Source organism: Hoplias malabaricus, chromosome 8 (genome assembly GCF_029633855.1).
Source record: "Hoplias malabaricus isolate fHopMal1 chromosome 8, fHopMal1.hap1, whole genome shotgun sequence".
Lineage (NCBI taxonomy): Eukaryota > Metazoa > Chordata > Actinopteri > Characiformes > Erythrinidae > Hoplias > Hoplias malabaricus.
Genome location: NC_089807.1, coordinates 9,713,972 through 9,737,264, shown reverse-complemented (window position 1 = coordinate 9,737,264; position 23,293 = coordinate 9,713,972). Strand labels below are relative to the sequence as shown.

General features: G+C 37.8%; 2 protein-coding genes across 5 annotated transcripts; both read right to left on the bottom strand.

Annotated features, from left to right (window-relative positions):
• Positions 1–4,163: 4,163 nt before the first annotated feature.
• On the bottom strand, positions 4,164–18,184 carry tspan14 (tetraspanin 14). Of its 4 annotated transcripts, XM_066679437.1 has the most exons (10): positions 18,091–18,184; positions 17,098–17,129; positions 15,474–15,563; positions 11,015–11,065; positions 10,605–10,751; positions 10,329–10,499; positions 9,576–9,701; positions 6,246–6,299; positions 6,024–6,137; positions 4,165–5,859 (listed from the first exon to the last, which is right to left on the bottom strand). In XM_066679437.1, the coding sequence occupies exons 3-10, from the start codon at positions 15,552–15,554 to the stop codon at positions 5,791–5,793; spliced, it is 813 nt and encodes a 270-aa protein (XP_066535534.1). In that variant the 5' UTR covers positions 15,555–15,563; positions 17,098–17,129; positions 18,091–18,184; the 3' UTR covers positions 4,165–5,790. The 4 variants fall into 4 exon arrangements, with proteins under 4 accessions (XP_066535537.1, XP_066535538.1, XP_066535534.1 ...); XM_066679440.1 differs by lacking the exon at positions 17,098–17,129 and having other exon boundaries at positions 4,164–5,859; positions 18,091–18,109; XM_066679441.1 differs by lacking the exons at positions 17,098–17,129; positions 18,091–18,184 and adding an exon at positions 16,750–16,767 and having other exon boundaries at positions 4,164–5,859.
• A 936-nt stretch (positions 18,185–19,120) lies between these two features.
• On the bottom strand, positions 19,121–22,014 carry mxtx1 (mix-type homeobox gene 1). The gene is made up of 3 exons (XM_066679191.1): positions 21,993–22,014; positions 20,409–20,587; positions 19,121–19,873 (listed from the first exon to the last, which is right to left on the bottom strand). Exons 1-3 carry the CDS (start codon positions 22,012–22,014, stop codon positions 19,121–19,123), a joined length of 954 nt encoding a protein of 317 aa, XP_066535288.1.
• Positions 22,015–23,293: the final 1,279 nt, after the last annotated feature.

Genomic DNA, 23,293 nt, shown 5'->3' with positions numbered 1-23,293 from the left:
ACAAGCATGCCATCATTACTGTATAGACCTGCACTTCCTTCCTTACAATATTGCAAAACTGAATACTTAGACACAGACACTGAGATTTCTGAGTTGTCTTCCCAAATTGCTTCATATGGCATCTCTCTCTCTCTCTCTTTTAGGATACGCTTAGAATTAGTTTTAGGGTAAGGGTCAGGATTAGAGTTAGGGTAGTAGCAAGGTTAATATAAGGTTAGGTTTATATTAGGACCAACTTCAGACCAAGGTTTATGTTAAGGTTAGTAAAGCTAGTAGTAGCTAAGGTTTGGGTACGTCTACACATAATGAAAAGAAGTCTATGAAACTATGAAACCCCCTGAAACTATGGAGACAAGACTCTTTCTCGCTCTGTGTGTGTGTGAGAGAGAGAGAGAGAGAGAGACAGTGGGCTGATCATATTTTAGTTTTCGAAAAAGAGGACATTTAGGGCAGGATGGCAGCATAGGACAGAATACCAATTATGTTGTTTTTTTTTTTTCTTCTAAAAACATCATGTAGGATGTTCCTATTGTGTAATATATTTTCATAGCACTACTAAAATCACTACCCTCCTTCAAATGTCACATAGTGTCATTCCTGCAGTGTTGAGCCCAGAGTAACAATGACAGAGGCTCTGCTCTCCCTACAGCTCAGTGGAGCATCACAATGATGTTAAAGCTGTCATTTTAAGGGGAAAATACTTCATAGCGTTACTTTAATATATAAACAGATACTCTTTAACAAGACAACTAACAAATACCTTTATGTCCATTACTTTCTATGCAACATTTGGCCCAAACAATAACAACAAATAATTCATTGAAAAACTCTGTCATTTCCTGATAGTTTATTATCATGGAAATCAGTACTTTTCTGTTTATACCAAACTACAAAACTGAAGCACAGAACTTACTTGAAATTAAAGCGTTTACACAAGAAAACTCAGGATCATGAGAAGAACTGAGATCACATTTTAACTGTAATGTTTTTTTAACCTTACTCAAATCATTCCTCGCTCTCTAGTGTTTTGGCTGTAAGAATCCGGGGGGTTTGCCTGTTTTGCCTGGCTGGGGGGGGGGGGGGGGGTAACTACTGACGTGCAATGTTTACAGAGAAAGTTATCGATCAATAACGGTAGCTCTACAGTCAGACCGTCCAATCCGAAGATTTTAGGCTACTTCACCACGCCCCCTTCTCACTAAAGCGAACCAATCGGAGTAGGGGAGGGCGGGACTAGTTTGTGAACGAAACGCTTCTCGAAATTCTATGTAAACTCTAGAAAAACAAAATTCCGGACGTTTGTGAAATTCCGGCGGGACATTTTTTAAGTCTGAAAAAGAGGACATGTCCTGGTAAAAGAGGACGTCTGGTCACTCTAATAAAAAGCTGTTCAGATGTGTCCGTGTATTTGTGCCGTTATAGGGACAGACAAAATGGCTGTCAATTTTTAAAATACAGAGCAGAAAATGAAAAGCTTGTGGGTCACCTACACATGAAAAAGACTTTGTTTACCTAATTTAAAAACGTTCAACATATCTCTGTTTGAGGCTCTAGTAAATCACTGTATCGTTGAGCGGAGCTCGGCTAAAAAAAACAGTATACGGTGTTTAAACCGCAGCGTCGTGCACATAAAAGCGCATAAGGCGAAATGTGTCTCAGTTCTGCTCTCCGCTCCCTGACCCCTAGAACGCTTCCACCCTCACACCACATTTGCTCGACTACAACAACGTCATCAAAGTTCATACTTCATCTGTTCACCTTAGTGTATGCAGCAGGAACCATGGTCAGACATTTGACGCGTGATGAGAGATGTGTACGAAGGCTAAAAAACTGTATGCATGAGGTGTTTACAGATGTGAGCTCAGCCTATAACTAACAAAACATAGCCTTCAATAAACTACAGAAACAAACTCTGGCTATACTTCCCTTAGGAGTCCTGAAACTAGAGTTTAGTCACTCAGCTGAAGGCCTAACATCAAGCACAATTATCTTTCAATAGCTGTCTACAGATGGCCACTGATCATACAGGAATAAAGCACAATGCTGAGACAATACCAGACTCTTTGTTTTCTAACTTTGAATCACACCACATTATAACCAGACTTTGTTCATTTAAATAAAACCACAGCCACAACAAATGCACTGCTGCGCGAATGAACCTCCCTGCACTTCACTTCACCTTCACTGCACTCATCACTTTGTATAACACTAGTGCTCTGCTCTTTACGTGTCTGTGCATGTGTGTGCATCATCACTGTCAGAGATCTCTATAACACTGACTTCCTGCCAAGTCAGGCTACTGTCATTTAATGACTCATTAAAGCTTACTAACGTCCCCTCATCCATGTACACCGTACACAAAGATGATCATCATCACTATCCCTTAAACATGCTACAGACACAAACAACTTTGATGTTCAATTTTACAGAAGAAGAAGAAGAAAAAAATGGTGTTCAAGAACGAACATGATTAAGAGAAGAATGTGTTTCACAACAGCATCAGAGTGTTTCTCTTTTATTGCACAACATTCAAAGATGACAATCAGGGAACACATCCAATCAGTGACTCCTATGTCTCAACTGATTGTAAACTGCATTCCTGTAAAGATTAAAACATGGCAAACAAACACAGGGAAGGAGAAATGGGGGAAAAATGTAAAAAGTATTAAATACATGACCTAAAATGATAATCCACTTGGGTATGCCGCACTGAGATAAATCTCCAGGAAATCTTCAGTTAAGGACTGCATTGAATAGTCCCTGCTGCCCTCTAGTGGAGCCTTTAAGTACACTGCATTGATTTGTAAAACACTTGGATATTCAGTATCTTAACGGTTCTGAATATACTTTGTCCGGCATTTTGGTGATTACCCTCCACAGACAAATATGATTTAACTCCTCTAAACATTCCCATTAGATACGTTTATAATCGTACAGCATCAACCCATGTTGGTTATTCCCAGTAAACAAGGAACGTCCCTGGACGTTCAAAATAGGTCTAAAAGTGGTCTGTTCATGAATGACATATTTTAAACGTCAATGGACGTCCAAAATCAATCTTAATAAGTTAGTTATCAAGTGGTGACCAATCGATAACGTCAGTGGACGTCCAAAATGCGTTTTATACAAGTAATTTATTTCGGGACCAATTATTAACGTCAATGGACGTCCAAAATACGTGCAATAGTCGTCTTTTCAATGTCTGTGTTTGGACGTCTTTTCAACTTTCATTTTCAACCCTAAGAGAACGTTGATTAGACGGCAGTCATTACGTTATTTCAACGTTGAATCAACGGCTAAATGTTTGCTGGGTTGGCTGTAAAATAAAGGGCGCCGTGTCTGTGTTGTTTAGAAGACGTACGTATGAGGAATAAAATGTGTCTTCTACGAAACTGCAGTGTCCCCAAAAACGTTTTTCTTTTACGGCATAATCCGAAGAAACCAATTCTGAGAGTGGAGATGGGGCTGGGGACTAACTGAACATTCATAAATCCTGAGGCTGTATTTGGGAGCTCATCAGAAGGATGTACCTGTTGATTAACTGGTAAATATGACTTCACACCGTTCGGGTATTTGTCTTAAAATCCGCACAATAAACAGAGAAAATAATGTGATGTACCAAAACCAAGTAAGCAATGCTTATTTTGGCAATAAAAAATCTGATGTATATTTTTATCTATGGAGAACATATAAATATACAAGTAACAGACAGGTGTGCATGTGCATCTATGAGCCTGTGGGACCATGTTCACAACCTGCCACGATGGAGATGCTCTGCCCCAATCTTTAACCTTTACAATTTAGCCCTTGTCATAGGCTTAGATCTTCACACTTGTCCATTTTTTTGGCTTCCATGGCCTCATATTCAAGAACTGTTACTTTCTTTCAATTGTAGACCTTCTATTGTAGTCTACAGGATTTGGTAGATTTCTAAAATATGAATCCTTCTGATAAAATGTACTTAATTCATCATGAAAGGAGGATATAGTCCAGGACTCTGTTTAATTCCTTAATTCCCACCCCTATAATGTATGCCTGTAGTATGTTATATGCAGTAGAACTAAAAATCACAGCAGCAGCAGTTAAGGTCAACAAAAAAACAGCAAACTGAAACAACATTGTTCACATATAAAAATGAATGAACAAATACAGAAATGTATTTTATTTACAAAACAGAAAATACAAGCAGACTACTGGGCAATGCACTTAATAGTGGAGTTACTGCACTGTAACAGTTACATTCATTTAAGCAGAATTCTTAAAATGGCACAGAAAAGTCCTCAAATGTACGTAGGCAGTATAATAGTGCACTCACTTTTTAAACATTTGACAAATTTTGTCTTTGGATATAAATGTTATTTTATTAAATTCCTTTATAAGCCCTTTTTCTGTCTAAACAAAATTATTAATTCTAAAATATACATTCAAATACATAAGGAAGACTTGAGTGCATTTTATGCTGTAAAAAACACAGACATCCCTCTCTGCACAGCTACAGTGTTCCAAAAAACAAATTGAGCACACGTACGTACAGCTGTTTAAATGCTGGAAAAGGCACATTAGTACGCTGAAGAAATGGTACAAAATGTAATTAGTTGTGAAAACTAAAGCTTCTGAATATAACCTCAATTGCAGAAAAATCTTAAAAATCTTAGGATCACACCACTGTAAAACCACAGTTAATACACAGTTTCCTGGCAGCTCCAGGGCAGAGAAATCTGTTCAGTAAATTTCACAGCGCTGCACGGTATCAGTGCTGTAGACTAACATTGGTGTAGGCTAGAGACTATGTACAGAAATCAAACAAAAACATCTTCTGGTCCTACACTGTGTGGAAGTGTATGTGAAGTTAATATGTGTGTTTTATTGGTTTTGTGATGGGTCTGATATTCACTAGAATTTGGGGTCTAAACCTCTCTCTAACACACACACAGTTTTTTTAAATTTTTTTCCCCCCAAGAGCGTAATAGTGAACAGTAACAAACTACAACTGTCAGTAATTAACACTGGGATCATCAACTGAAATTGAGACACAAACATTTTTTTATGCCTTCATAAAAAAAGTTCAACTCTATTTATACTGAAGCTGGATGTGACCAACGTTAGACACACACAGATATACACACACACACACACACACACACACACACACACACACACACACACATACATACATACATACATACACAAAAATCCCTTTGTTATATAAAAATATCACAATATTTGTTTGCTTTAACTGGAGATATGACCATCCTCAGTGATAAAAACATCCATCATCAGCTAACACTCAGAATATCTCTAACGTCTCTAAAGGTTTTAATCTGAAAAACTAGAAAAAATGAGGTAAATGTTTTTTTTCTTTTTGTTTTTTAAGTGAAGGTGTGAAAATATTTTTAATTCTGTGTTTTCTATAATGAGAGAAATGCAGTAAATGTTAATTGTACTGAATTCAGTGAAATAACTGTCTGTTCAGGTCAGCTGAATCATTAAAACTATAACTCATTTCATCAATCAGCTTCATGAGATGCAGATATAGGTTCACGACAAAGAAATATGAGACGAAAAAAAGGACCCTGAGAGATAAAGTTTAGTTCAGCTGAAACCTGGAAAAGTGAAAGGCACATGTAGATATTTGCAAAAGACAAAAAGGCAAGTGTGATACACAGCAGCTCTGATTCAGGCACAGAGACAGCGACAGAGAGAAGAGAGACAGAGAGAGAGAGGAGAGACAGAGAGAGAGAGATGGGGGTAGAGAAGGAAAGATCAAGGCTTTCCCTCCACACATTAAACTCAGTAATAATTAAATTTAACTTTCTCAATGTCGCTAATCAGAGTCCTGGCCAAATAGATTCCCACCATCTGAAAAAAAAAAGAACAGAGAACAGATCTTAATAATAATAAATAATATATTAATACAAATACACCCTTATATCAGCTGTGAGTGTGTGCTACATGTTTCTGAGGTATTTTTGCGGAGTGTATTTTATTTGTAAAGGATTGCTGTTCCCCCTTCCATTCTTTACCTGCAGTAGTGAGATAACGATGAAGGCTCCAGCAACTATGTAGATATTACGAGGAAGCCATTCCTCTAAAGCAGCAACGCAGCCTTTAACATAAATGGTATTCGACCATTGGTTCTGTTTGAACAAAGAAAGCATATTCAACAGAAAGTGATTTTAAATTTGAACTTCTTCATTCAGTTTTTAAAACACAAATTAAGCCAATAATGAAGAATGGATTCTTACCATGGACCCGGTTGATCTGATATCATATCCACACTGAGTGTTCAACACTGTGACCTAAGCATAAGAACAATTACACAATTAAAACACACACACGACTACAACTTAATCAATATAACAGAACATTACAAAGATTAAAAGTTACATCTTAGTGTGTGTGTATAGCAGTAGTCCAGTTTTTGAAAACGCTTATGCCACACAGCATGTCTGTCTCTGGTTGAAATTCAAATAGCTTTTCACTCCCTAATTCACCCTATAATGAGTGAGAAGCATTTCAAATTTCAGCCAGAGACATGTGTACATAGTAAATTAATGAACACATGCAGCTTGCACTATATTTCAGATTCCCACATATGAATAAAATAAATGATCCAGTTTTAGAAATGTTTAATGCACTATTAAGATCTAGATTTAGTAATTTACTGACTTGCTTAGTGCACTACATAGGGAGTTTGGAGTGATTTTGACTACAAAAATGAAGCAATTAATTAACTGTGGTCCACAAAATATTGCTCTGATCCTCATGAGAAACATGGTTATACACTATGTTTAAATTCTGTTTCTGGATTAGGGAACTCACACATCCATATACGTAATCTTTGACCTCTCAAACCTGTGGAAACCATGTTTTTAAAATGTTTGCATGTTCACAGGAACCAGCACCAACTCTAGCGCATATTTCAAGCACTTTGTTGGTGGTAGAGCTAAAAGTGTCCTGAAAAGCAACAATTACAATTTTGTTACTTTGTTAGCATAACATTACAACACACACACACACACAGGGCTTTATTATAGCAACACACGGCTAGGATTTAAAAGTTTAAAAGGCACATATACCCCTTTTAGCAGCATCTGTTCCTTTAAATTTTTTAATCTTAGTCCATCATGAGAGCCCAGATGTGAGGAGCAGAAATTTTGATTTTCTCTTAGTTTCTCATACTTGCAATATTTAATCAGTGAAATTATTTCTCTGTGCACCTTGTGTCTAGTTTGCTCCATTTATCTTCTGCGAGGAGGGAGAACTGTAAAATGCCCACACTCCACGTAACATGCTGCACAAAATCAGAACAACTTGTGTCAGCCCATGTTTACTGACTTGAATTGCCTCATTTCACTGTGAGTGGCGTGAATATCCAGATTCCCAAATGAATGTGCTAATGCACTCAAAAAGTGATTATTACAACTTTCACTGCAGCAGAAGGTATTACAACATCTAGAAACAAGGGGTGCACAGAGGTAATAAAGATTATAACGTGATTATAGGTGATTACAGAGATAAAAATAATTCTAACTTTGATTTATGAGATTTATCAAAGGGCTTTAGGTCCACTAGAGCTGAACAATCATTAAAACAGTTTATCGAGATATAGATTTAAACCTCTATAATCAGTTCAAGTAGGGTTGGGCGGTACAACAATAATACTTTATACCGCAGTATTTAAAAATGTGGATGGTAGCTCAAATGAGGGCGGTATTTTTGGTGTGTCAAATATCTGCTGTGTCTTTAAAAGTCGACTAAAATGTTCATGTGCATTTAAGAGAGCCACAGGAAGGGGGCGCTGTGGGAGCTCAATGACTACTGATGGCACGGTCTGAAAACGGGCGGAGAAAAACACAAGCCCGGTAGCCCTCCGCAGTTGTATGTTTAGCGCTGAGTTTGGGTTTAAAAAAAGAGGAAGAAAGCTGTAAACAGACAAAATTATCAGAAAATCTTTCACTCAGCTTAGTGCTAACAGCTATATGGCTTTATCCTCTAAATGTATGTGTTGAGCCTCAGTTCGCTGAAAAATCTTCTGTGATGTGCTAAACCACAAGTGCCTGTTAGCACCAGCTGTGCTTCTAAATGGTGTATAACCGTCTTTTTTCGCTTGTTTTCAAACTTTTCTGTTCCTTCAGCACCCGTTGCTGAAATTTGCTCTCAGAAACGGTTTTTATCATGAACACGTCTGTGTGTGTGTGGGCTGTGTTTAGTTAAATTCGCGCAGCCCAACAGAGCACCCCCTCCCCACGGTAATGACGTAAACCGTGATAATATTTTGAGACGGTATGATGGTTTGAGGCGGCACGGTGGCGCAGCAGGTAGTGTCGCAGTCACACAGCTCCAGGGGCCTGGAGGTTGTGGGTTCGATTCCCGCTCCGGGTGACTGTCTGTGAGGAGTGGGTGTGTTCTCCCCGTGTCCGCGTGGGTTTCCTCCGGGTGCTCCGGTTTCCTACCACAGTCCAAAAAAAAAAACACGTTGCAGGTGGATTGGCGACTCGAAAGTGTCCGTAGGTGTGAGTGTGTGTGTGTCTGTGTTGCCCTGTGCCCTCCAGGGTGTATTCCCGCCTTGTGCCCGATGATTCCAGGTAGGCTCTGGACCCCCCGCGACCCTAAATTGGATAAGCGGTTACAGATAATGGATGGATGGATGGTATGATGGTATGAAAAATGTGGATAATCCCATCCCAAGTCCAAGAATATATGAGTATTACAGAAGATAGCAGAAGATTATGGAGTGATTAGATTTTCACAGTTATTATAGAGTAAGTAACAGAGTTTAGAAATGACTAGGGCTGTTCCGAATACCATTTTAGGGCTTTGGAGCTTCGGCCGGGATATTCAGTGAATGTTCCAATATTCGGGGAGTGGTGGTATATGTTGTTGTTATTAACAAAATCCCCTTCTTACCCCTGCGTGGCTAACCTGCTAACTAAGGGCACAGAGTATACACAATTTAACCAGTTTGAGTGGAGTTGCTCTAATTTCAGGCACAAAGCTGACAAAATTAACTGTGGTGTCACCTCGCTTTGTTGTGTGTTGTTTTAGCATGTTGGGCTGTTTTACATGACTGAGATTTAGGCTTCACTTACGTAAAGACTTTTATGTTGATGAGCCTGAATATGGGTGGAGTGGGGAGAGCACTGTTTTTACAGTGATGGATAATATGGATAACCACATTAATCAAAAAAAACTGAATATCCAAATCTCAAAATTAGAACCCAAATACATAACCAACAAACAACTATCTGAATACCCGAATACTTGAGGCTAACCTTTGTTCAGGAATGAGCGCTCAGCTTCTGCTTTAAAATTAAGGTGTCACTGCGGCTCCCAGCATGGCTCCACTTGCTGAGTCGTTCACTAACTCACGCAGAGTGTATACAAATAAACCAGAGCTTAGTGGAGGTGTTCTAATGTGAGGTGTAAAGCTGACAAAATGAACTGCAGCTTTTCCTGTAAGCTGTAAACTCAAAATTATAAACTGAAATCCTAGTATAAAAAGAGTGATAATAGATAACACTGAGGAAGCAAAGACATTATAGAGTAAATAAAGAGTAATTCTAAGTTCTTACAGCGGGATCACTGACGCAGCAGGAGAAGGGAACACCACATTTCTCTCGGCTGGGATTATCAGAAGTGCAGTTAAAATAAACATTCTTGTCCCAGTCATTGGGGTCTTTGGCTCCACAACAGTTATTCTGAAAAGAGAAATATAAATGTAAATAATTAAAATGTGCCGTTAACAGTACACTTAACTGTAAAATTACAGTGACAGACCTGACCTGAAGTAAAAAGAAGCTTGCTAAGAAAATCTGCTGTTTTTTAACTGTCAGCCTGTTTACCCTGTTATCCAACAGACAAAGATTTTCTTTTCAGTAGTTTTGGTTTAATAATTTCTTTAAAATAATGGAATATGTTTGTGATGTTTTAGGTTTTCTTTGTGTTTGAGAAACCTAGTGCTTTGTACATGCCTCTGATTCTAAAATGGCAAAAAAAAAAAGCCTCCAAATTGAAAACTGATGTAGCTTATTCCATGAGGGACTGAGAAACACCACACAAAAAGGGTGCAGCTACATTAAAATGTATTTCACACAGCCAAACACACAGAAAATAAAATCAAAAGTTTGAGCAGTGGTGATTACTGAATTTATACCATAGAAAATATTCAAAGTAAAGTATAGAGTAAAGAAATTACCCATGATCTGATTTCAAATTTGAACACAGAAAATGAGACCACAGAGCTACACACAACATTTGGTTTCACACTTTGCCAACAGTAAACGTTTCCTTACATGAGTTCCAGTAATAATAAAGGAAAACATTACCAGTCTTTGAAGGGAATCGATGAGGTTCTGCAAGTCAATATCATCTCTGTAACCTTTAACATTAGCCACAAAGAAGTCGCTGATCCACTCCCGTAAAGGCTCTTGGAACACAATGGCTAAGACCGCGGCCGTTAACTCCAGAAAGAAGATGAAACCGATGATCCCTGTGAACTGGACAACAAGATCATAGCACAAGGTCAAGGCTAAATATTTTAAATATTTTGTTGCACTGGCTGTTTTAAAAAATGAATGAAAATCTCAAAGAACTTCACTCACAAATTTGAGAAGACAGATATTTTCTCTGAGTGCTCCCACACAGCCAGCAAATCCCAGCACAAATGTTACAGCTCCGACCAACAGAACCAACCAAACTGGGTCAAAACCATGCATACGGGTCACCTGTGTTATGTCTGATAACACACCCTGTAAAGAATTCACAGCATTCAGTGCTGATAACCTCAGTCTCAGATCAGCTCAGACTGCTGGTGTTTATATGCTCTATACCATAGACACCACTGATCACGCAGTAGTAGCACTATTAAATTTTATTGAACATTCATAATCATTAAAGGAAATTAATAACAAATAATTACAATTTGTGGCCATTAAAATACCACTAGGCACCTCTAATGATGCTTAATTACCACTATTATTTAAACATTATCCAGTTAAAACCATTTACTCACCTTTTCACTCCATGCCCAGAGGCCAATAGCAATGAATGCACCTCCGGCCAGCTAAGAGGAGGAAAAAAAACATTTATCACACAGCCAACTTTCAGAAACACGTAATCAATAGCAGCAGAACATATATAACATACAAGTGCTGGTCATAAATTTAGAATATCATGAAAAATTTATTTCATCAATTCCATTCAAAAAGTGAAAGTTGTATATTATACTCATTCATTACACACAGACTGATTTATTTCAAGGATTTATTTCTTTTAATTTGATGATTATAACTGACAACTAATGAAAGCCACCTTGAAGACTATTGAAGACACCTGCTACCACACACTAATCAGCTAATTAACTTAAAACACCTGTAAAGGCCTTTAAATGGTCTCTCAGTGTAGTTCTGTAGGCTACACAATCATGGGGAACACTGCTGACTTGACAGTTGTCCAAAAGACGACCACTGACACCTTACACAAACAGGGCAAGACACAAAAGGTCATTGCTAAAGGGGCTGGCTGCTCACAGAGCTCTGTGTCCAAGCGCATTATTAGAGAGGTGAAGGGAAGGAAAAGATGTGGTAGAAAAAAGTGTACAAGCAATAGACATAACCACACCCTGGAGAGGATTGTGAAACAAAACCCATTCAAAAATGTGGGGGAGATTCACAAAGATTGGACTGCAGCTGGAGCCAGTGCTTCAAGAACCACCATGCACAGAAGTATGCAAGACATGGGTTTCAGCTGTCGCATTCCTTGTGTCAAGCCACTCTTGAACAAGAGACAGTGTCAGAAGCGTCTCGCCTCCAAAAAGGACAAAGTCATGTTCTCTGATGAAAGTAAATTTTGCATTTCCTTTGGAAATCAAGGTCCCAGAGTCTGGAGGAAGAGAGGAGAGGCACAGAATCCACGTTGCTTGAGATCCAGTGTAAAGTTTCTACAGTCAGTGATGGTTTGGGGTGCCATGTCATCTGCTGGTGTTGGTCCACTCTGAGGTCCAAGGTCAACACAGCCATCTACCAGGAAGTTTTAGAGCACTTCCTGCTTCCTGCTGCTGACCAACTTTATGGAGAGGCAGATTTCATTTTCCAACAGGACTTGGCACTGGCACACAGTGCCAAAGCTACCAGTACCTGGTTTAAGGACCATGGTATCCCTGTTCTTAATTGGCCAGCAGACTCGCCTGGCCATAACCCCACAGAAAATCTATGGAGTATTGTGAAGAGGAAGATGCAATACACCAGACCCAACAATGCAGAAGAGCTGAAGGCCACTATCAGAGCAACCTGGGCTCTCATAACACCTGAGCAGTGATACAGACTGATCGACTCCATGCCACGCAACATTGCTGCAGTAATTCAGGCAAAAGGAGTCCCAACTAAGTATTGAGTGCTGCACATGCTCCTACTTTTCATGTTTATACTTTTCAGTTCTAAAAATTATTGTTTTGTATTGGTCTTAAGTAATATTCTAATTTTCTGAGATACTGAATTTGGGGTTTTCATTAGTTGTCATTTATAATCATCAAATTAAAAGAAATAAACACTTGAAATATATCAGTCTGTGTGTAATGAATGAGTATAATATACAAGTTTCACTTTTTGAATGGAATTACTGAAATAAATCAACTTTTTTCATGATATTCTAAATTTATGACCAGCACCTGTACATCAGAGAACCTTATTCCAAACCACAGAACCAACAGGAACAGAACAGGACCATATCATACATTACAGAACCACAAAGTTATAAGTAGTAGAACAAGAGCGTATCATACTTCAGAGAACCCCTGTCAGAACCACAGAAATAACAGCAGCAGAACATGGGCATATCATATGTCACCAAACCTGGGTGTATCAGATCTCAGAACAACAGATTCAACAACAGCCAAACCGGAGCATATCTTATGTCACAGAACTCAACAGCAGAAGAATAGTAGAATATCACACAAGAGATGTTCTGTCAGTACCAAATAAACAACAGCGGCAGAACTTTTATTTTATAACTCCCATTCAGGACCTCAGATCTAACAGCAGTTGTATGAAACTATTTTACTGCCAAATTTCAGGACCCTTGTTTTTAAATGTGAAATTGATTTATAGAGCAGTCATGAATTCCTTTGCAGTGATGCATAACATATCTGTGCTCACGCAGATTCACCCTTAACTCCCTCTGCTCATGCTCTGCTCAGAACTCCTCATTCTTTTACTCTGGGAGCATGTGATTGTTTAATCTTTATCCCTATATTCATCAACAAAGATGTGAGGCTATCAGAAGGGACACTGGATTTTGACTAGTGAAACAGTCCTCTATGTTTTCTTTATTCAAGATGAAAGCAGAGGACACCAAAGAACCCCAATACAGAAACCACTGCGCCAAATCCAAAGAACAGACTTTCTCTATTCCTTGGAACACAGACTGACTCTCTTTTTTACACTGACACAAACAATTTCCTGTGGAATAAGTCAGCTGACTGACAGGAAACCTAACCTTCTCAAGCGTCAGTGACAGGAAGTACAGTCACAGTCACAGTTTCTTAACAAAGATGCAAATACTGACTGTGTTAAATTTTAACTGAGTTCTGTGTTAAACTGTGATAATATGGAAAACGACTGTCTTCAGTCATATTCCCTCATTTTAACATTTGCACCCACAAATATTTTTGTAACTAACACAATATCACGTTCACCTAATAAAACTGCTGACAAATAAAAAACAAAAACAGAACCAAGAAGACTGAATCTTTTCAAAGGCCTTGAATTAAAATATGAGATTATGGGCAGATTAACTTTATCAGATTGAGTGTTTCTATTTTAAAATAATGTACACTATACACAACACACAGAACATCTCTTTTTCCTGGATTAATCAAACACTACCAACTGTTTAAAAAACTGCCCTAGAAGTAAATCGCTGATATTGACATTGATTGATTTAAGGCAATCTACAGCTCACTCCAAAAACCAGGTGGAACCTTTAAAAAAAAAAAGTCAAGTAAAATGTCATCTAAACATTTCAAATAATATTCAGCAAGGCATTTAGAAGAATGTCCAGCAAATTTGAGACATTTTGAGTCAGCAACAGGTTGATTACAAACCCAGCAACTTTTAACATTAAGGTTAATATATATAATACATATACATTAAGGTATTACAGAAACAGCAGAAAGGATCAACAAAGCCCAAACAAGTTTAATATCATAGGAGTGGGCGATATGGCAAAAATACCTTATCATGATTTTTCTTTTGCAAAATCACAATCTCAATTTTATCACAATTCCTTTTCCTGCTTGTTTTTATCCTCTTAACACTATGGGTATTTTTTCCATTTTCTGCCTGAAATTCCATACCAAAATCTTGAGGCAGTGAATAAACTAGAGGCAATTTTATGAAGTAATGTTACTGAAAAACCTTCCGAATTTTTTATAGATATTGAAATTAATCTTTAGTGGTCAAAATATGATCAAAACAACAAAACACTTTAGGCACTTTTCTAAATTTAATTTGGATTCTTCTTTGAAATCTACAAAGACCACATCCTCTCCATAAGGAAACTTTTTGGCAACATTTTACCGTCCTTAATCTAATCTTATACACATCTCCAAATGACGTTTTACCCTCACTAAACAGGAAAAAAAGTTCTGACTCACTTAGATTTATTTTGATATTTAGTCTTGTTTCTAACCCAGTACACTTCCCCAGACACGTTGGAAGGAGGGAGCTTTCCCTCTCAGTATGGAAAGTGCAGGCAGTGAAAGGGATCTAAGCTTTGAAAACATATTTATTGTTTTGATAGTTTAGTTTAATTGCTGTTGCCATGTAAAACGTTGTCTATCGCAGTGCGCCTCTGTTAGGTGCCAAAGCATGGTTGCTTCCCCGCCTCCTTGGTTGAGCATTGCCCCTGATGGATCTACAGACTTGGTTGACGCGTTGTTAAAGTTGAGAGCCCAAGCTACACGGCCATAGACGAGATACAATGGGAATATATTGAAATACATTTTTTATTTGTTGTACTTTATTTTGAACTGTTGTTTTTTCTTTTGTTTTGCAAGTACTCATTACAAAAACATGAAGATTACCAACTAGTGGATTAACGGAAAGACTCAGAAAGACTCGTGGTGCCACTGTTTTTTTTATTGCGAGGAAGAGATCTCATGTATGGAATAACACATTTTTTGGTTTTAAATTCAGTAGTCATACATTTTAGAGCGCTGACTTACATTATCGTTGTCCAGAGAGTCTGCCCGTTTGACTGATTCGTAATATGTACACAGTACGTAAACAACTTTTAAGAACTGCAGCAGAGTGAACGTGCATTAGCACAATCCAACGATCTCCCTGTGATGGTGTATCGTAGACAAATTCTATTCCTTCACGATTTGATATAGTCATATCACACACCCCTATAATATCATATAGGTTTATAGGTAACTCATTATAATGTTGTTTAGTATTGTGTTTACAACTCACCCAAAAGATTATGTTGTAGCTGAACATGAGGTACTTATAACAGCAGCTAACCTCTGCACTCTCATATCTGTAATAGTGCATCTTCACAACCTGTTAAAGGACAAAAAAGACAAAATTCAAGTTTTATAACAACAATTTAACAAGTTATTTAGAGCACTCTAATTTTAGCTATAGGTGATATAACCTATATAATTTCACCTATGTCTTTTCCAAAGCTTAGATTGTTGACTTCAATCATTTTTTTGCGATTGTGTTTATTTCCATGTATTGTCACATTGTTCCATGTCTTTTAGCCAGTCACACCTTTCAGTTCTCTTCTATTCTGAGGCCCTTATGGTGCTATGTTTGAAAATGTATTTGTATTTTTTATTTTAAAATAACAACATTTTAAACAACAAATATTTTCACAATTATTTCTGGGACAATGTATCAACAGCAAAAAAATAAAAATTATATATATATATATATATATACATATATGACACACATACACACACTTCTATATTGATGAACAGAGATGTAATACTGACGTACATACATCCGTTTTCTTGTGTTTCTACACAATAGACGTGTTAAATGACAAGTTTATTTTATGGAATTTTTTTAGGTGTTGCCTCCTGTTTGTAAATTCCCGTTTAAAAAATAAATAAATCACTAATATTTTTGTGGAGAGTGGGGACTGTTCAAAGAATATTATCACTAATAGATTTTGAGAAACGAGTTGTTGGCAGTGGAGTATAATATCACTACTGTAGCTATACTTCCTGATGTGAAAATTTCGTGTCTCCTCAAATGTTAAATACTAAATAATATTATCCCACCCAGCTTTTAATAAATTTAATTTTGACATGTGAAATGTTCAATGTTTTATCATTTAACAACGGCTAAATGGCAGCTCATAGCTAATATAAAATAAACAACAGCAATTTAGTCTAATTAAAAACCTTAAAACTAGCGGTAAGTGAGAAAACTTAAGTATTTCAACAGATGACTTGTCACTTCTAAGCCAAAATACTAACGTGCGTTTAAAACGATAGATAAAAAACAAATTTGAGATATGCAGTGGCAGCAGATAGCCAAGAGGCTAATTTCAGTATTGTTAGCTTAACGTAGCCGTGCGTCTAAGAAAAGTAAAATAATTTATACTTCACCAGACTGTATTTAACATCAGCGATTGGTTTTCGACAACAGAACAAGTTAAATCTGTTCTAAGTTTAGCAGAATTGCTCTATTTTAATAAACAATGTGTTTTAGTCAAACATTAAAGTAACGTTACCTGTTAGTTACAATTAGCTAACAATAAGTCCAGCTAAAGTTAAAACAACGGATTATTCAAAAGCGTAAGAGCCGAGGAGGCCTTCACAAAAAAACACACAGTTCGGTTAAAGTATCTAAATAAACTCGAATTTAGAGTAAACCGAAAAACAAGGTCCGCTATTAATGCTTAAGTGTAAACAAGCAGCTCGGGGGAGAGTTACATTTCATAGTAATTTAAAAAGTCAGCTCAGCTTCGAGACTTTACAAAACAAGACATTGGTACAGTTTAACATCAACTTTTTTAACATTAACACAACACCGAACTCACCACAAACACAAGACCAATAAATACACAACGAACACTCACCAAGAAACTCGCACTGCAGCAGAACACATACGCTGTAGACACACACACACACACACACACACACACACACACACACACACACACACACACACACACACACACGGTAAAAAATATTATAGAGGGGTCCTTTAAGAAATGCAAGGCAAAATCTATGCAAAAAAGCTGCTGTCTCTACCACAAGCTCTTTTCAAGTGGTCAGAAAAACAGTGGAAACATGCTGTGCTCAAGTGAGTCCACAAATCAGCTTTTTTTTTTCTCCAGAAAAAGATAAAAAGACCATCTAGACACTTATCAGTGAAAGGTGCAGAAGTCAATATCTCTTTTGGCATGTGTGCATCAGTGCCAACTGCATAACTGACTTGCATATATTTTGCAGATGACAGACAAATGCTGTCACCAAGGCGATGTCTTTTCTAATTTCATCAAGACAGTCCTAGGCTGTATTTTGTGCATTCTATAAAAGCATGTATTCAAAGGCTCAGCGTGTGTGTACTTGAATTACCAGCTTGAAATCTAGATCTGTGTGCTATTATGCATTATGAAGAGAAGAATCAGACAACAGACTGTTGAGTAGCTGAAGTCTTGGATCAAGCCAGACTAGGCAACAATTCCAGTTTGTGAAACTGGTAAACTCCATGCACCTGTCTCAACTTTTTTGAGCAACTGTGTTGCAGGCATCAAAATCTAAATTTGTTTTTATTTACAAAATACAGTCAAGCTGGTCGGTGAAAATAGTAGAAATCTTTTGAGTGCTTTTGTCAGTGAAAAATCTAGCTCAGTTTCAAGAGAATTAACAAGAAAAAAACTGTTTTTCTTGCATTGTACAGATTTCACCCCAGCTTTTTCCAGGAACTGGGTTGTAGCTGCTGTAACTCTACAGTCAGCCACACCCAGTCTAATATTGCACATAGAAATGCTTCATAGCTCACTGCAAAAACGAAACACATACGGGTATATTATTTTCAGCGTATCAACAGAAAAACTTTTACTCACTCTCTATAATTGACTGAAAATATTTCAGCTGAACACCAAATCAGATTTCTACATTAATCTTCATTGTCACCATCTGTATCTCTCACACACTGCATGTCTCTCTGTGACTCATTTCCTGTGTTAAATGTGGAGAGCAGTGTTTCCTTTTTTCCCTGTTGTTGCGCGCACACACACACACACACACACACACACACACACACACACACACACACACACAATTTCTATGTTGTGCATATTTGTGTAAATGATACAACTGTGGTATCAATATTCCAAAAACATAATTCTGTTCCAGCACAAAGCTAAATCTGATCCATCTGTTGAAGTTAACTGATGGTCTGGATCAGACATCTTTGCCTAATTCTGAATATAAACTTCATCTTAAACATTGCCCTCAACCTCATCCTGAAACTAGTCTGAAACAACTCATTCATTCATTCTTCCATTCATTTATTGTCTGTAACCACTTGTCAAGTTCAGGGACACGGTGTGTCCGGACCCTACCCAGAATCATTGGGTGCAAGACAGGAACACACGCTGGAGGAGGCGCCAGTCTTTCTAAGGGGTATAATAAATATTTCCATTTCCTGCAGGGAATATTTGATAAGTCTTTATTTAATGAAAGTGCAGGGAAAAAATATGAAAGACAAAATGTGAAATATTTACATGAAGTAGAGGAATTCAACATTTTCAAATACAACAAATCAAAGCAAATAACATAAATACAACTCTAATGCTTAAACAAAAAGTAATGTAATTTTAATTTAACTATGTCACACTTGATTGAGTGAGGAAATCATCCCCAAAACAAAATTTACAGACAACAGGGGAAGATCTGACTCTTCATTTACAGTACAAGATAAAATGAAATAAGACGTGTGTATTGTAGTAAAGATTTTGAAATTGTGTGTAGTGAAGATTTTGGAGGTTTGTGCAATAGAGATATTTAGATCTGTGTGGAGATTTTTGAGGTGTGTGTTGTTGAGATCTGGGAGATATACAGATGAGATTTTGAAGGTGTGTGTATGTGTTTTCAGAAGTACATTATTTTGGTGTCCCCACTGTCTCCTTCCCACCAGTCTCCCTGAAGTTCCCCTATAATTTCTTGCAGAGAGAGTGCTGGCAAATCTGGAACTGGGACTGGACTGTGATGGGGGAATTTGTCTTGCGGGGGCTCAGTAGTGGCTGGTTTGGGCTTTTGGAGGCAGAAAAAGCTCCCGGGGGTGCAGTCGTCACCCCCATTCCAACAGCTTGAATCCATGATTGGGAACCGGCGTGCAGAGACAGTGGGATAGGACATGGACCAGGAGCTAGAGCTGGAGGTGGACCCGGAACTATTGTTAGAGCTGGGCCCAGATGTAGAACTGGAACTGCTGGACAGGACGTTCCGGTCAGTGGCGTTCCAGTTGGTTGGGCTCCGGTCAGTAGAGGCTCTGGTGGAGTATACAGGGGATTTACTGTAACTCAGAGCCCAGTTAGGGGTTACTGGTTCACAGGTGAGGGCGGCTGAGGTGACAGAACTGTCCTGATAGGCATAAGATGGCGTTCCGTATCCTGAATCGTCACAGACGCTGGAGGACGATGAGGAACAGTGTGTGAAGTAACTGTTGTCCTCATGCTCATCTTTAATCTGCCCATTCAGCAGTGGGAGAGAGGGTCTGACTTCTTGGTTGTTTGGATAAGGGCCTGCTGCTGGACTCTGAGCATCACCAAATGAAGTATGCCAGGGAGACTTCTTACCGTTCTTACACTTTAATGTGCGAGCCCTTCTATTTTGGAACCAGACCTAAAGACACACAGAGGAGATATTATTTACCTCATATAGGAATACAGTCGTGAGATTAAAACTGTCCTAATGCTCTAGATAAAAGAGATTCTGTAAGAACGTTCAGGTTAATAATTTTCAGATGACATCCCGCCATCACAGAACAGAGTCAGACTATTTAGAATTATCTTTCTGATTCTCTGTTTACACACCAAACACAACACTAAAGAAAACTGAAGATAAACTCAGTTACATCATGTCAGAGCAGACCAAGTAAATACAGAGTAAACACAAAGCATGACAGCTATCAGGAATGGCTCCAGACTCAAATCAAAATCAATTAAATATTTACAATTATAATAGCAAGTCAAGGAGCTTTTGAGCTCCATTGATAAGACCCATTCAGTAGAGTAAATGCTATTGATTATACGTCAGAGTGACTAACACTGTGTTGCCACAACTATTCTGATGTACTGTATGTTTGTATAAAATATACTTGTACAGTACAGTGGCAGTAATATTCCTGCAGAAGTGTAGCGATGACCTTTGACCTCACCTGGATGCGAGACTCAGGGAGGCCAGTCGTTTGCGATAAACTCTCTCTCAGACTTATTCCTGGATAGGGATCCGTCTCGAAAGTGGCTCTCAGAAGTTCCACATTTTCTTTAGAGAAACTGGTTCTTTTCCTGCGGCTCGCTGTTCTTGAGGCTCCACTCACACAGATTTGCTGAGATTCTGCTCCAGAAAAAAAAACAATCATTAAAAATCATTAAAATTCAACTACTGATTATCAACACTGTGGTGAAATCATCCATCTTCTGGTAAAGTGAAAATATCCCTCTCTCTGAGTTTCCCTTTTTGATGTCAACGTTACAGAGATAAGACAAATAGTATAATCTTCATTTAAGATAATAGTGAAACTGTAACTGTAACTCCAAAAACGTGGGACAGAGCAAAAGAAAAGAATATTAGGTTGATTGGCAAGAGGTTATTGACATGACTGGGTGTTAATAAAAGCATCTCAGAAGTAAATATTGGGAAGGGTTCACCATTCTGTAAAAGACTGCACCACCACAACAACAATTCAAAAATAAGGGACATAGGGATTTCATCATTAAGAGAACATTATATCAAAAAATTATCAGAGAATCTGGCGAATTCTCTATGTACTAGGGACAAAAACCAAAACATATATTGGTTGGCTGGAATCTTTGGGCACACAGGTGGCACTGAATTAAAAACATGTTTCTGTTGTGGAAATAGCTGCATGGCCTCGAAACACTTCCCAAAACCACTGTCTGTGAACTCTACTTGTTGCTGAACCACAAATGCAAGTGAAAGCTCATAAATGCAAAGAAGAAACCATTTAAAAACAGGATTCAGACACATTACTTCCTTCTCTGGGCACAAGCTAATTTAAGATGGACTCAGCCAAAATGGAAAAGTGTCCTGTGGTGTCTTTTTTGGAAATCATTGTGCTGCTTCCTCTGGACCAGCATCCATGACTGAATGGGGGTTACATTAGTGATTTTCCCATATATGAAGGCACCATTAATGCTGAACAATATACATAGGTATTTTCAGGGAAGGCCCTGCGTATTTCACTGAGACAGGGCTCAAGCATATTATGCAAGAGTTACAACAGCACAGCAAGTTAGTAAAAAAGGTCAGAAATGTCACCTACTGAACTTGAATAAACTGGGAAACTAAGCTCATGTCCTATAACAAGCAAAAACATGTGAAACAAACAAGGGGTAGTATTGCAGTTACACAGCCAATGGTGTCTTCAGTTCCCAGATGTTTACATTAAAGGTGATGCAACACAGTGGTAAACATGACACTGTCCCAAGTTTTTTTTAAATGTGTTGCTGGCGTCAAATTCAAAATTGGTTTCCAAAAAACATTTTTTTGTTTCAACATTTAAAATTTCGTCTTTGTACTATTTTAAAATAATATTTTATTATTATTAATAATAATAATAATAATTATTATTCTTATTATATCTTGTTTCTATGTTTTGGGTTTTAAAGTAAAATATTAACTGTTTTCCTACTTTCAGTTTAAGATTCCCCACAGTGTAGTGAGAGGTTTTAAATCTTTATCTGTGATTTATTTGTAATAAATAAAGTCTGATCTTTACCTGTACTGTTGTCTCGCCACATGCTGTGTTCTCTCAGAGCTCTACTCAACATCGGCTGATAAACCTGCAACTGGAGAACCTTCTCTTCTGGAAAACCTCTGCTGTTGTTGAACTTTATTTTTTCCTCTGGTGCTCCCACAGTTTGATGTGTGACCCTTTGGACCTCAGACCTTCTGCCTCCCTTTATACCTGTGCCCCCAGTCTATATCCCATGATTCCTCTCTCCCTTCACAGAAGCGCTTACTGAGCTATATGGAACTGATAAGTGGATGTTTTTTGGGAGGAGGTGAAGGGGGTGGGGAAGGTGAAGGGGGCATTCGTCCATCACATGCACACATTCATTTACATTCTATAAATCCACGGAGTTCACTTCTCAATCAGGTAAACCGAACAATTTGAGAATAATTCTCATAAGATCTCAAATGAGGTTCTACAGATTGAGAAAGTGCTCAAGTCTGCAGCAGATTAAAAGCATATTTTGTGTACTTTATATGTTCATATTACTATTATTTATTAATTTATTATCTTCTGAATGTTATATAAAATTGTACAAATGTAAATATATAAGTGTCTGTTGCCTTAATGTAAAAAAAGAAATGATGTTCGCAGAAATTGGTAAGTGTAGTTTACAAGTATAAAGTGTAGAAAGCAGCTCATGTTTGGGTTTATTTACTAAAACATTAATCATGTGGTAAGGTTTGCCAAAAGTGAGGGTTTTTTGTTATGGATTTGTGGTCAAACACGTTAATCAACCGAACAATGCATTTCAGAATTATTAACTAATGTCAGTGAGATAGTTCACAGCTTTCAGAAAGAGAGAACTAAATGAAGCTACTTAATCTTTTCTCTTTCACTTGATGAGAACAGAGGCACAGTTTAAAGAAAGAAAAAACAAAGGGTCTCAGTGATTAAAAGGACCATTAACGTTTCAGTTTAATCTCTTCCAGCTTCACTCAACCATCAGGAAGAAGAGAGTCCCGGAGCCTTACAGCACAAGGCTCAACAACAAATAAAAAATTGCAAATAAATAAATAAACAACCACACATCAGAATTCAGTGCAAGCGTTTTTACAGTAAGTATCACACAACAGCGTCACAGAAATCAACTCTGAAAAACTGCCTCAAAGCAAGAGGAAGGAACACTAGAAAAATAGACAGAAACAGAGAACCTCCTTCCTAGTGAGGTCTTCCTAGAGGAAGATCCATTTTTAGGGATCAAGGCTCAAAAAGAGAACCTCTCTCAGAGCAAGAAGAACAGCCATGGACAGGAAACATGACAGAAAAGGACATTCTCCCTGAGA

Excerpts from the sequence above, each read along its gene's own strand:
- tspan14 (XM_066679437.1), bottom strand. The coding sequence starts at position 15,554 with ATGCACTATTACAGATATGAGAGTGCAGAGGTTAGCTGCTGTTATAAG. Across the intron at positions 10,752-11,014 it reads TCTGGGCATGGAGTGAAAAG|GGTGTGTTATCAGACATAAC; the intron begins GTGAGTAAATGG and ends AATTCTTTACAG. Across the intron at positions 6,300-9,575 it reads GCTGCGTCAGTGATCCCGCT|GTCACAGTGTTGAACACTCA; the intron begins GTAAGAACTTAG and ends TCTTATGCTTAG.
- mxtx1 (XM_066679191.1), bottom strand. The coding sequence starts at position 22,014 with ATGTGGCGAGACAACAGTACAG. Across the intron at positions 20,588-21,992 it reads GTGGCGAGACAACAGTACAG|AATCTCAGCAAATCTGTGTG; the intron begins GTAAAGATCAGA and ends TTTCTGGAGCAG. Across the intron at positions 19,874-20,408 it reads TCCCTGAGTCTCGCATCCAG|GTCTGGTTCCAAAATAGAAG; the intron begins GTGAGGTCAAAG and ends GTGTGTCTTTAG.